At 42.1% G+C, this 15,034-nt stretch overlaps 1 protein-coding gene across 1 annotated transcript in view; it reads right to left on the reverse strand.

Moving 5' to 3' along the window:
* The window catches only part of ARPC5L (actin related protein 2/3 complex subunit 5 like), an 82,890-nt gene that overhangs the window by 20,358 nt on the left and 47,498 nt on the right, over positions 1–15,034 (reverse strand). The window contains exons 2-3 of the mRNA XM_029611619.1: positions 11,889–11,961; positions 9,298–9,474 (exon numbers count right to left, since the gene is read on the reverse strand). Coding sequence (XP_029467479.1) covers positions 9,298–9,474; positions 11,889–11,961 — 250 coding nt within the window. The remainder of the gene's footprint in view (positions 1–9,297; positions 9,475–11,888; positions 11,962–15,034) is intronic.

Raw genomic sequence — 15,034 nt, forward strand, 5'->3', positions numbered from 1 at the left:
CATCGTTCCCATAGATACCCAAGCCGATGCCGTCAATGCTCCGTCACTGTCATCATTGCTCTGGCAGAGTCATCATCGTTTTTTCATATACATTTTTGACGATACCCTCAAGGCAGCCACGTAATGCCCTCACCTGAACACAGTGTGCCATGCTTTGGGGTTCTTATTAAAGCCCCATATTAGCCTATGACACTACATAGTACCAGGAGCAGAGCAGACATGTTGACAGTCTATCATCAATCGCCATCCACGACAGCAAGGGCATCCATCTCGGCGCTGGGGAAAGACCGGGCCGAGTACCATGGCATGCATCGTCACCGACACTGTGACCGTCCGCCACCAACGCCATCCAGCACATCGGTGCTATCCTTTCTCCATGCTGGACAATGCTCTGGCCAAGCAACATCACCACTGCCATCGGCACTGTTCTGCACAGTTTTGGCAGTCCTTGCTGTTCCAGAAACACTGGATTGAGGTCCAAAGAATTCTGCACTGGCGTCACGACATATCACGCCGCTGCGACGAGGATAGAGATCACGAGCTCGTTAATCGGCTCCTCTGTTCCCAGGCATGCTCCACAGTCATCGGTGCGGGATTGTGGCCCTCCGCTAATTACGGTGTAAGCGCCACCCACGCCCAGCCTATCTCCTCTATACCTGTGCCACCATACCAGGTATCAGAGTTGAGATGGACGTTTACGTCCACAGGCTACTCCGGAATTCCACGGAGCCAGCAATCTTCACCGGCTTGTCCTTCGGCGATCCACATCGGATGGTAAGTACCCGCTTCTGCAGCATTCCCATTGAGATGTGTTCTCTAATTCGAGCCACATGGTTCGAAAAGTTCTAGGTCATGAACCGTCCAAGAACCGTATTAGTGTCACATATCGCTATGCCAGCCACAATATCAAGAGAACCTTTCTAGTATTTCCTTGGGACTGCATCAGGGCTTCCTCCCTTCTTCAGCAACAAGGTTCTGTACTGATTAATGCTCTGGCTTCTGGTTCCTGCTTCAGAACCAAAGCTCCAGGTGCATTCGCTGATCTGCTAAACACGAGATCTAGCAAATACTGCCTCAAGTGCAAGTCCACCTCGACGCCTGACATCAGGCTTCGATGTCTCCTTGTACAGCACACAGAAATGCAGGTAAGACTTTACCGCTCACACTCCCGTGGGAAGTTACATGATATCCAGATTACATCAGCCCCTCCAGTTGGACACCTCCTGGTCTCCCAGCTGGCCAGATATCAGAGCAGCCATCCCACCTTGTACCAAGGTTTCCGGTACACTTCCCCAGACACTACAAAGCCCAGAGTGGGGAAGGAGGGGATGTTGGTGAGTTTTAATTACACTATTCTTTCTTTCAACAGAAAGTAGTTACTCTCCGCCCATCTTGGACATCAGAAATACCAACTTTCTTCAGAAGGCACAGGTAAAATGGTATCTCTCGTTACCATGCTTCCATATCGCAGTAAGTACGTTACCTCTAATCTCCACATTTTTCCTTGCATAGACAGCTGCATAACTACAGTCACTCCACACAAGGAGCTCTCACTTCTTCATGCTCACTATAGATTTACTAACTGGGATTACTGTCACTGCCATAAATCCCTTATACAACACTTGTGGACACCACAGTCATAATGACCTTCCTTGTCCAGCATATGCACAGACATTCTAATAAATTCTTACATGTCCCTGAGCGCTTTTTTCCATAACCTCAGCCCCTCAATTCTTCATTGTCGGGACATGGGGTTTTTCTACTATGCATTTTCCTCATAGATCCAAAACTGCTATGGGTTAGATTCAGTGAAATTCCATTCTCAGTGGGTCTAAGCAGTTCAACCGCTTTCGTCCATCATCCATATTGCAGATCTAGAACCAAAACCTAGCCTGATTCTGCTCATGCTCGCATTTACTCAGGGTTGTAAGTTTGACCTAAAAACTTCTCAACCCAATATGCGTCTACTCCGTTCTGGGCACAGTTTCACATAAACTTCCTGGGTCTTGTAGCCATGAGTTATACCCTTATGCCTTCCAATACTGCCTCTGCAACAAATCTTGTGCAGACAGACAGCATAGGAACAATGTGTTTTCCAACACACAACCACGCACATCATCTTAGCTGCTCGGCAAGGAAGCTGCGCAGCTCTACTCTTGGCCCTTGCTCACTCAATGCATCCTCTGGCCAATCATCTAAGACATTTACTAAACGCACTAGCAAACCTTCTCCATATACGTGACCATCCTCTCGAATGGTCTCGGACTGCATGTGTAGTGAGAGAAATCTTCTAGCGCTGATGTCAACTGAACTTGCCCTCTGCGTCCGAATCGAACCATTCGGTACACAGATTCTACTCCCTACACATTTCTAATGCGTTCCCATAGACTTCTTTCTTCCATCAAGGGCCTCTTAAATGTGTCTCTTCCACTGCCTCTCACAGCCAGCACTCATCTACTGCTGAACCGGGACGGGGTTTACTGTTCCTCAGACCCACGTCCTGGCCGACACCAGTATGCTTCCCATACTTCATAGCCAAAACTCTCGTGAAGCTACAACAGGACAGAGGAACAATGATCCTCATAGCCCCGTACTGGCCTCGACAAGTATGGTTTCCCATACTCCTCAACTTCTCAATCGCAGAACCAATTCGCCTGGGCACAGCGCCCACTCTCATAACTCAGAATCGGGGCAAGTTGCGTCATCCCGACCTGACAACTCTTGCCCTGACAACTTGGATGTTGAAATTCTGCAACCATTTAATCTTTCAACACAAGTCTCTAAAGTTCTCATAGCTTCACGAAAGCCTTCCACATCTTACCACTTTAAGGGGACTAGATTTACCAAGTGGTGCACACAAAAAGGTTTTGATCTTTTCTCTTGTCCCACTCCTTTTCTAGATTACCTATGCCACCTTTCAGATTCTGGTCTCCAGACATTCTCTGTAAGGGTACACCTAAAGTGCCATAGCGGCATACCACAAGGGAATAGGGGAGGCGCCAATAACAGCACAACCCCCTAAAGCCATGGGGCCTGATGAGGTTCATCCCAGGATACTGAGGGAGCTTAGAGATGTGCTGGCGGGTCCACTGAGTGACCTGTTCAATAGATCCTTAGAAACGGGAGTGGTGCCGAGTGATTGGACAAGAGCGGTGGTGGTCCCGCTTCACAAGAGTGGGAACAGAGAAGAGGCTGGTAACTACAGACCGGTCAGCCTCACCTCGGTGGTGGGAAAAGTAATGGAATCACTGTTGAAAGAAAGAATAGTGAACTATCTACAGTCGCAAGAATTGCTGGACCAGAGGCAGCATGGATTCACCAGGGGAAGATCCTGTCAGACAAATCTGATTGACATTTTTGACTGGGTAACTAAGGAATTGGATCAAGGAAGAGCGCTCGATGTCATCTACTTGGATTTCAGCAAGGCTTTTGATACAGTCCTGCTTCTTATTTTATTCACCAGGAGACTGGTGAATAAAATAAGAAGCTTAGGAGTGAGTGCCGAGGTGGTGACCTGGATTGCAAACTGGTTGACGGACAGAAAACAATGTGTGATGGTAAATGGAACTTTCTCTGAAGAGAGAGCGGTGTTGAGTGGAGTGCCACAGGGATCGGTGTTGGGACCGGTCCTGTTCAATATCTTTGTGAGCGACATTGCGGATGGGATAGAAGGTAAGATTTGTCTTTTTGCGGATGACACTAAGATCTGCAACAGAGTGGACACGCCGGAAGGAGTGGAGAGAATGAGACGGGATTTAATGAAGCTGGAAGAATGGTCAAAGATATGGCAGCTGAGATTCAATGCCAAGAAGTGCAGAGTCATGCACATGGGGTGTAGAAATCTGAAAGAACTGTATTCGATGGGGGGAGTAGGGCTGATATGTACGGAGCAGGAGAGAGACCTTGGTGTGATAGTCTCTAATGATCTGAAGTCTGCGAAACAATGTGACAAGGCAATAGCTAAAGCCAGAAGAATGCTGGGCTGCATAGAGAGAGGAATATAGAGTAAGAAAAGGGAAGTGATAATCCCCTTGTACAGGTCCTTGGTGAGGCCTCACCTGGAGTACTGTGTTCAGTTCTGGAGACCGTATCTCCGAAGGGACAGAGACAGGATGGAGGTGGTCCAGAGAAGGGCGACCAAAAAAGGTGGAAGGTCTTCATAGAATGACTTATGAGGAGAGATTGAAGAATCTAAATATGTACACCCTGGAGGAAAGGAGGAGCAGGGGTGATATGATTCAAACTTTCAGATACTTGAAAGGTTTTAATGATCCAAAGACAATGACAAACCTTTTCCGTTGCAAAAAAAATATCAGCAGGACCAGGGGTCACGATTTAAAACTCCAGGGAGGAAGACTCAGAACCAATATCAGGAAGTATTTCTTCACGGAGAGGGTGGTGGATGCCTGGAATGCCCTTCTGGAGGAAGTGAAGACCAAAACTGTGAAGGATTTCAAAGGGGCGTGGGATAAACACTGTGGATCCATAAAGTCTAGAGGATGTGAATGAAGAGAAGAGGCAAGGGGTGGCTTGCTTGCGGGAATGACGGCTACCACCTGGAGATTAATATCCTTATTCAATAAACATACACACAGTTAATGCGACTCCAATATTGCTCTATGCTTCAACGGCAAGAGGAAATGTGGAAAAAAGGATTTGCATCCACAAAAAAGCAGGGGAGTAGCTTGCTTGTTACGGTGGTTACTACCCCAAATCAAATAAGCCTGATACTTCACTTTCAATGCACATCCAGCATAGCTCTCTCCTTCAACGGCAGGGAAAATGAAGAAAAGATGATTTATATTCAGCATCAACCAACAAGGAATGAATTACATAGTCTGGGTAAACAGATAAGCATAGGAGTAGCTGGCTTGTTACGGCGCTTATTACCCCCCGAATCAATTAAACCTGATACTTCACTTGCAATGCACATCCAACATAGCTCTCTCCTTCAAGGGCAGAGAGAATGAAGAAAAGATGATTTATATCAGCATCAACCAACTAGGAATGAATTTCATAGTCTGGGTAAACAAATAAGCATGGGTGTAGCTTGCTTGTTACGGTGGCTACTACCCCAAATCAATTAAGCATGATACTTGACTTGGAATAAGTATCCAGTGCAGCTTACTGCTTCAGCAACAGAGGGAATTAAGTAGAGAGGATTTTTATTCAGACAACCAACAATGGCTGAATTGCACATGCAGGGTAAACAAACGGGAGTAGCTTGCTTATTATGGCGGTTACTACCCCAAACCAATTAGCTAGATACTTCACTTAGATGCAGCTCCAGCACTGCTGTCTGCATCGATGGTGGGGGTGGAAGGTGAATTGGAACCAAAAAGTTACCAATAAGCGCCCTGACATCAACGGTCAGAGTAATAGATTATGAAAACAAATAGGTGTGAAAGCTTGCTGGGCAGGCTGGATGGGCCGTTTGGTCTTCTTCTGCAGTCACTTCTATGTTTCTATGTAAGTAGATTTATGAGAGGCTTATTTCACCTTAAGCCTCCCATTCGACCACCTGTCACTGACTGGGACTGTACTGACGAGGGACTGTACTGACTGGGACTGTACTGACGAGACTCATGCGGTCAACCCTTTGAGCCTCTACATTCCTGTGATAAAAATTTCTTACATTGAAAGTAATTTTCTTAGAAGCCATTACATCGGCTAGGAGGGTCAGTGAGTTGCAAGCTCTCGTCACATACTCACCCTATACGAGGTTCCTGCATGACAGTAGTCCTTCGCACTCACCCAAAATTCCTACCAAAACTAGTAACGGATTTTCACATCAATCAGTCAATAGTCTTGCCTACTTTCTTTCCAAGACCTCACTCTCAACAGGGAGAGAGAGTCCTACACACATTAGACTGTAAACGTGCGCTAGCCTTTTACCTGAACCGCACAGCGGTCCATAGGAAATCCACCCAACTCAGTTTCTTTTGACAAAAATAAACCAGGAGTTGTAAGAAAACAGACTCTCTCCAACTGGCTAGCAGACTGTATTGAATTCTATTAAGAAAAAGCAAACACTCTCCAGGGGAGAGTAAAAGCACATTCAGTAAGGGCTATGTCTCCATAAGTAGCACACTATCATTCAGTGTCCATTCTCAACATATGTAAAGCTGCAACACAGAGTTCCCTTCACACCTTTGCAGCTCATTATTTGTTTGGACAAAGGAGGACAACAAGATTCAACCTTTGGACAATCTGTCTTAAAGAACTTATTTCCAGTATAACTCCAACTCCTTCTACATCCATCCTGCTGTGATTTCAGGCTGCCTCGGTTTTTCCAGCAGTACACCTGTTGTGCTTCTTGCACCAGTTGTATGCTGCTGGTAGAATATAAAAATGACTCGGCCTGTAGCTTGCTAATCACCCATATGTGAGGACTATCATCCTGCTTGTCCTGGGATAAAGCAAAATTGCTTACCTTGTAATAGGTGTTATCCCAGGACAGTAGGATGTAGTCCTCACAGAACCCACCCGCCACCCAGCGGAGTTGGGTCAGATACGTTTTATTATTTTATTTTTTTGGCTTATGCAAATGCTACAAACAAGACTGAAGGGAGACCCCTGTGGCTGATAATATCATGGCATGCTGGGCATGCTCAGTAGGCTCAGTGTGCCAGCCAAACGTTTATAGAAACTTTTGACAGACGTTTTCTGTACCAGGGCTCCATCTGATGATGTCACCTATATGTGAGGACTACATCCTGCTGTCCTGGGATAACACCTATTACAAGGTAAGCAATTTTGCTTTGCCAGGGGACATGGTCAAGGCATCTAGAATAGCTGAGTTTAAAAGAGGTTTGAATAAGTACCTGGAGGAAAAGTCTATAAACCATTAGCCAAGTAAATCTGGGGAAAACCACTTATCACTTGGGAATGAGCAACAAGAAATGGATAACTTGTGATATGGAGTGTCCACCATCAGAGACAGGATGCTGGGCATGATGGACCCCAGTCTGACTCAGCATGGCATATCTTATGTGTGTATTAATTTTTAAGGGAGCTTAACCCAAGTTATTCAGTACTAATGACACTGATATTAGCTAAAGTTATTTTAGTCTTCCAGCAAAAGAATAAATTGATTGCACTAATTTGTTCCCTTGAGAACTGAAAGACTCTATGCTATTCAAAAACTTACTAACCAAAAACCTTTAACATGTTAGGCTGCACTACAAGGTATGAGATCCATGAGTGGATCATGCTATGGAAAGATGTTATAGTAACATAATAAATGAGGCAGATAAAGACCCAAGTTGGTCTATCCAGTCTGCTCAGGAAGTTGTTTGGGGAGTAACTGCCATCCCGTGCAGGTTATCCCCATTCAGAAATGGTACAGCTAAAGTTAGCCAAAGATTACCTGTTTTCTTCATTTCCATCCTCTAATCATGAGGGATGCTCTGTGTTTATCCCACATACCCTGTTGATTCCATTAGCCCTCTTGTCTTACCACCTCTTCCCGAAGGGCATTCCATGTAACCACTGCACTTTCCATGAAGAAATATTTCCTAACTTTGTTCTTAAGTCTACTTGGTGCTTCAGATCATGACCTCTTTTTCAAAAGATTCCTTTCCATCAGAGGTGGTTTGATTCTTGTGCATCATTTATACCTTTCAGATATTTGAAAGTCTGTATCATATCTCCCCTCTTCTCCAGGGTAACCATATTTAGGATCTCCAGTCTCCTCTCGTAAGTCTTCCATTGCAGACCCCACACCATTTTGGATGCCTCTCTCTGGACTGCTTCCATCTTATCTCCATCCTTTTTGAGATATGGTCTCCAGAACTGAACATAGTATGTCAGGTGAAGCATCAATGACCTGCATTGGCTATCATCACTTCTTTTTTCCTACTGGTTATGCTTCTTGAGGCAACCCACCCTTGAATCCTAGTGGACTCTAAATTAATTTTTAAACAACCCAAATTTGATGGCTTAAACTATATAAAATACTCTTAAATATACTATTTACATCAGAATCTTTCCTATAACAAAGTAAAAAATAACCCTTAAATAGGCTGCCCATTATACAACTGTGTCCAACCTGACTCATTCTCATAATAGTTGGCATGCATTCATCTGGATGCGCAATGTGAATCTATGATTCGTGTATATTTCAGTATTTGGAGAAAAGAATCAAGTAGAGCTTTTTTTTAAAGGACTTTTCTCCCAGTCTGTGCCTATAGAAAAAGTCTGAGTAAGCTTGATTCAGTGTCTCCCAGTTTGTGGGCCTTTAAAAAGTTGTAGATGAATTTTTAGAAAACGTATATTAAAAAAAAAAAAAAAAAGGGTGCCTGGGAGGGGGGGGGGGGGGGCGGAGGACATCAGCAACCCTAACATTTAAATAGAGAAAAGGAGGCTAGCAAGACAGCTTTTTGTAAAAATGATTAACACAAGTGGCACCACATATAGAACAATACAAAGTAAACACACTACATTTGGATCTGAAAATTCTTCTGACAGTAGGTTCTGTCATTTTCCTAAAGATCAAAAGTGAGTTCCCAGTGGAAAAATGTGGGACCTGCTTGTGTGATCTCAACTTGTTCCCCCCCCCCAATTTCTGTGCACATCAGAAAAACCTGTAAGTGTTCTATGTGCACTACTGAGTGAGATTGAAGCCGAACAGTATATGCATCTCACTCATCTTTCATAAGGCTGATCATTACCATTCAACCGGTATGACAAACTTTTACAAGTGACAAGCCACAGAACTATTTAATAACAGAGCACAGTAACTTAACAATATGCTATAGAAGCACCTCTCCCAGCACATCAAGTCTTCTTCGTGGATACTAACACTTAAAAAGTGTGTGACAAGGGCTTAAAATAGTCATAAAATAGGAAAAGCAGCAGTAATGGAGGAAACTTCAAAATAAAGCACAATTTATGTCCATGTTGTTTTCCCCATTTTCACAATTCTACATCCAACAGTAACAATGGATAATAAAATGGGGAGTTATCTGCTGTGTGATGGCAGTAGAGCCGAGTGTGAAATGAAGACAATCCAAGAGCCTCCATTACCTTTTCATTTCTGAGTGCACTCTTCGGTAATGACACAGTACAACATTTTCATTGCAAACATGTAGGCATGTGTGCGCTGCTTATGAAATTACTAACATGCATAGTAACCTAATCTGAAGTGTTCCTAACTCAGACTGCTAAAGGGTAGTTTAGCTGTGGATATCAAATAGTCCAGTCCCTTATGAATTTTTGCCAAAGTGATCATTTTCAGTTAACACAACTATATTTTGCCCCTTAGGGGTAATTAACTTGCACTATGAGACCACCTACCTTTTCGTGCCACAGCAGTAATATTGCACTGCTGTTTTCTGTTGGTTTTTCAAATCCTTTATAAATATACTTCATTAACAAGTCAATACCATTTCTGTCTAGCGTTTTTACAGCCTGTTCTATCTCGCTGCTTTTAAAGGATGTGAGGACTTTAAGCACAATTCCTTGGGTGCGTTCCTGTGAAAACAAAAAAAAAAACACCCCACAAAGAATTGAAAATTGTAAACTGGTCTCCAAATGAGATTGCACTAATGTAGAAAATGTTAAAACATGCAATGACAAACTTGCACCGGAAATTTGATTTGTAGGTTATAAGTACATAAATCTTCTTGGACATTCCATATTATGAAGTCCAAATATCTTCTCTAAGAACACCATCTTACAAGTAGCAGTTAGAAAATTAAGCGATTTGTATTTAACTTATGTAATAAAAGGAGTGCAACAAAATATTAAAGCACCCAGGGTATCCAGTAGCATAAACAATGGCTTATAAAGTAACAAAAAAAGAAAATTCTTAAAGCCAAGCACCTGGGTACTTTAACAAAATATATAATTCATGATTTAGACTAAACTATTTCAGTCCCAGGAATGAGTCTTCATCAGGAATTGGAATTTTATTTTCAGTGAAAATCAGAAATGTCATTTGTGTTTTATGCTCAGATCTCCAACTTGGAATTTGTCACAGCTGAATCAACCACAGTAAATGACAGGAGATGAAGACCAAAATTGCCCATCCGGTCTGCCCAACAAGGTGTTTAGGGCTGTAACTGTTACTCCATGCAGACAAATTACCACAGATTTCCCCAGTGCTTAATTTCCATTCTCTGTCCACTGCAGATCCTCTATTTATCCCATGTAATTTTGAATTGTCAACAGTTTTTGTTTTCAGCACCAGGCACCCACCACTCTGTCCATAAAAGAACATTTCCCCAACACTGTTCCCAAGACTACTATCTTGGAACTTCATAACATGACTCCTAGTTCTACAGCTTCCTTTCCACTGGAAATGCTCGTTTTGTGTGAACTTTCAATACCTTGCAGATATTTAGTCTCATATCATATCTGCCGTCTCTCCTGTTAAGTATACATATTTAGATTGTAAAATCTTTTTTTTTTTTTTTTTTGCAGACCTTGCACTATTATGGTTGTCTCTCTCTCCACTTCTTCTATCCTATCTCTGTCCTTTTTAAGATACAGCCTCCAGAACTGAACATGTCAGGCATCATCAGTGACCTATGCAGCAGCATTATCACCATTTTCCTGGTTTTGCCTCTTTATGCAGGCCAGTATCCCTCTGGCCCTCATCACCAACTTGTCACACAGCTTCACTACCTTCAGATCCATCACCCTGAGGTCTCACCCCCCTCCCCTAATACATACACAGCTCCTTTGGATTTCTGCATCTCAAATGTATGGCTTTAAGAACATAAGAACATGCCATACTGGGTCAGACCAAGGGTCCATCAAGCCCAGCATCCTGTTTCCAACAGTGGCCAATCCAGGCCATAAGAACCTGGCAAGTGCTCTTTTTAACGCTGAATCTTCACTGAAAAGCATTCAACCAATCCTCAGGCTCTCTTAAGTCACTCTTCACTGTCTATTCCAAGGGTGTCTACACTGTTGTAAATCTTAGTGTCAACTTTTTCTTCTAACCCCTTCACAATATATTTCTTGAAGATACTGAGCAGAACCAGTCAAAGAACAGATTCTTCCACTAATCACTTTTCTCTACACTGAGTGGACCTGTTGGGATTGCTGTATGTTTTATTAAAAGAGAATACCATGTTCAAAATGTAAAGCACATTAAAAAACCTAGAAGCATATCTTCAGATATTTCCAACTGCATGGCCCAACAGCTACCTTAAGGCCCGATGTAACAAGGTGCATTCAGCAGAGCACACTTTTACCTGCATATTACTTCCAAAGTGTGTAAAACTGTGCCTTCTGATTAGCACCCTCACATTGAAATTCCATACTAAGAGGTGTCCTGGTTCAGTGCAGGAAATTACTATTGGTCAGAGGTGGAGTAAAAAGTTTTCCAGCATTAATGTTAGTCTATGGGCAGACCTGGAGTTCCAGCGTCATGACCTAAAATTGGGATTTGTGCGCAGAAAACTGTTTTTTGTATATAAAATGCATGTTTTCTACACAAACACTTTATGCACAAAAAATGCTTTCTGTGCATGTAAATCATATTTTGTGTACACAAAACATCCGTGATACTCTATCCACCCCCCCCCCCCCCCCCCAAGTTCAAATGTGCAATCAGCCAATGCTGAACACACATTTCAACCCGTGTTTATGTTCACATTTTCCAGTCAGTTCACTTTTTTTTTTTAAACTACCAGTGCTTTGGCATACCATTAGCTTACTGCAGTGGGAGGTTTTTTGTTTTATTTTTAACCTGAAGAAAGTGCACCAAGTTGCAGCGTGCAATTTTAACCCACTCTTTATTACACTGGGCCCTTACTCTGAAAAAGATCATTTACTTCCGCTCGGCACATTCGTTTTGAGACTACGCAATTCAAAACGTTTCCTTTAATCTTTAAGTGGCAAACCAACACATTACTGAAAAAATAAAACGCCTTTACCTTTACCGCTTGGTTCTTCGTGTTAACTGGAGAATTCCGTAAGGCTGCATGGAAAGCTCTGAGCATGTCTCCTGTACAATACAGCCAGTTAAGGAAAATAGGCAAAATACATCTATCTAACCCAGTTCATATGGTTGCCAACCATTTTAACAAAACAGTTAAAAATACTTACCCTGTATTGTGTTAATGTACTTTCCTTCCTATATACATTTACACATTAAGCTAAGACTCAATTTTCCGTCTTGTGACTGACGGAAGCGGGTCTCTTGGATACAGAAAATTTTTTTCTCCTCTTTCTTCTTTATAACTTATTGTTGACTATGTGCTTTTAACTGGACAACTGACAAACAAAAAGTGTGTCGCAAAATAGGGGGTTTTATGTGCACTGGAATTTCTTGGTTTGGCCTTAGGCCTTGTGTTTTCTCCTCGGACAACTTATTTCCTCTTGCTGGCCTGCACTGTAGCTCAAACAAAAAGCAAAGTAGCTCACCCTTAACAGGTGTTCTCCATGGACAGCAAGACAAAAAAAAAAACCTCACATGTGGGTGAGATTATCTAACAGCACAGAGTCTAATACTGCTCTTTCCTAGCTCAGAGTTGTTAGAACATTAAGCATGCATGGTCGTGTTGGTGCCTTCGCTGCCATAACCTACTACTCAGTCTATTCTCTAACTAAGGTAACATATTGGGGAGGAAGGGAGGCTATATGTGGCCATTTGATCTGATGTCCTCAAAGAACACCTGTAACAAATGAGTAGCTTTGCTTTCTCAATAGACAATAAAGCCACACATTTATGGACTCCTTAGCTGAGGGTTGTATAACAGAAAATATTGATTTTGATGTTCTACGACTTTTTTTTTTTTGTTAAAATGTTCTGTCCGAAGTTACTGTCTGCACTTGCTTCCCTATCCCAACAGTAATGTTTTGCAAATGTATGCAATGTAGACCACACTGCCACCTTACAAACTTCCTGTATTGATGCGTTATTACAGGAATGCTGTCAATGCAGCTACTGTTTGTACGTTATGAGCTCTGACGTTTCAGAATTTCTGGATGGAGAAGCTTGTAAATGAGATATGCATGCAATCAGCCACCTGAAAAGTGTGTGCTTTTGAACAGGCCTCATTTGTTTATTGATTTCATAAGATACAAACAGTTAAGTCTACTTCCGGTATGGATTTGTTCTAAGTATATCAGCAGAGCTGCTTCTTCAGAGTCTGAGTGAGGCTTTGGGTAGAAAGAAAGCAATATAAATGTTTTAGTTAATATGAAGTTGTGATACCCAAAATTTCAACCAAAAGTAGTGAGTACTTAGTACTACTGACTTCATATTTCCATTTACATATTGGCGATATGCAGATATAGCACTTAAACGAGGACATACAGAAGTTGTTTATAAGCCTGAATCTAACAAGTATATAATAAGTAACTGAGGATATTCTCAATGGGACAACTGAAAGGATCCGTACTGTTTTTGTTGCACCAAACTGAAAAACTTTTCCACTTGCAATTATGTGATATTCTAGCAGAGTTTTCTAGACACCAAGAGAACTCTTTACTCCTGGAAGCTGGTGATTTCCTATTAATTTCTTTTCAATTTCCAGGCAAAGCCAGAATCATCAGATTGGGCTATATGAGGATTCCTTTTTGTTGCAGCAACAGATCTAGAAATATTGGAAGTCATATCAGTGATATTGATAGCCTGTTGAGCCAGGGAAACCATTCTTGATGGGCAGATATAGAGCTATTAGAATCACTGTTCCTTTCTCCTTGAGGATCATTTTTGGTATTAATGGAAATGAGGGAAAGCATATAAGTAGGCCCTTTTCCAAATGATAGCAAATGGGTCTGTTGCTAGGGCCTGTTGTGAAGGCTTTTTATAACATTTTGTGGGATTTTACGGTTGGTTTGAGCTGTGAAAAGATACATAACTGGTGTTCATTGTATGCCAAAGACCCATTTCATTATGTTTTGATGTAGGTAGCATTCTTGAGGTGGTAGCTGATGGCTCATTGACTAAGACATTGTTCATGCCAGGTAGATATGTTGCCAAAATAAAGATGTTCCTGCTGACTGCCTAAGTCCAGAGAACACTATCTTAAGAACATAAGAAAATGCAATACTGGGTCAGACCAAGGGTCCATCAAGCCCAGCATCCTGTTTCCAAAAGTGGCCAATCCAGGCCAAAAGAACCTGGCAAGTACCCAAAAACTAAGTCTATTCCATGTTACCATTGCTAATGGCAGTGGCTATTCTCTAAGTGAACTTAATAGCAGGTAATGGACTTCTCCTCCAACAACTTATCCAATCCTTTTTTAAACACAGCTATACTAACTGCACTAACCACATCCTCTGGCAACAAATTCCAGAGTTTAATTGTGCGTTGAGTAAAAAGAACTTTCTCCGATTAGTTTTAAATGTGCCACATGCTAACTTCATGGAGTACCCCCTAGTCTTTCTATTATCCGAAAGAGTAAATAACTGATTCACATCTACCCGTTCTAGACCTCTCATGATTTTAAACACCTCTATCATATCCCCCCCCTCAGCCATCTCTTCTCCAAGCTGAAAAGTCCTAACCTCTTTAGTCTTTCCTCATAGGGGAGCTGTTCCATTCCACTTATTTTGGTAGCCCTTCTCTGTACCTTCTCCATCGCAATTATATCTTTTTTGAGATGCGGCGACCAGAATTGTACACAGTATTCAAGGTGCGGTCTCACCATGGAGCGATACAGAGGCATTATATTTTCCGTTTTATTCACCATTCCCTTTCTAATAATTCCCAACATTCTGTTTGCTTTTTTGACTGCCGCAGCACACTGAACCGACGATTTCAATGTGTTATCCACTATGAAACCTAGATCTCTTTCTTGGGTTGTAGCACCTAATATGGAACCCAACATTGTGTAATTATAGCATGGGTTATTTTTCCCTATTCGCATCACCTTGCACTTATCCACATTAAATTTCATCTGCCATTTGGATGCAAAATTTTCCAGTCTCAGAAGGTATTCCTGCAATTTATCACAATCTGCTTGTGATTTAACTACTCTGAACAATTTTGTGTCATCTGCAAATTTGATCTCACTCGTCTTACTTCTTTCCAGATCATTTATAAATATATTGAAAAGTAAGGGTCCCAATA

The sequence above is a fragment of the Rhinatrema bivittatum genome, chromosome 8, assembly GCF_901001135.1.
Source record: "Rhinatrema bivittatum chromosome 8, aRhiBiv1.1, whole genome shotgun sequence".
In the NCBI taxonomy this organism is placed as follows: Eukaryota; Metazoa; Chordata; class Amphibia; order Gymnophiona; family Rhinatrematidae; genus Rhinatrema; species Rhinatrema bivittatum.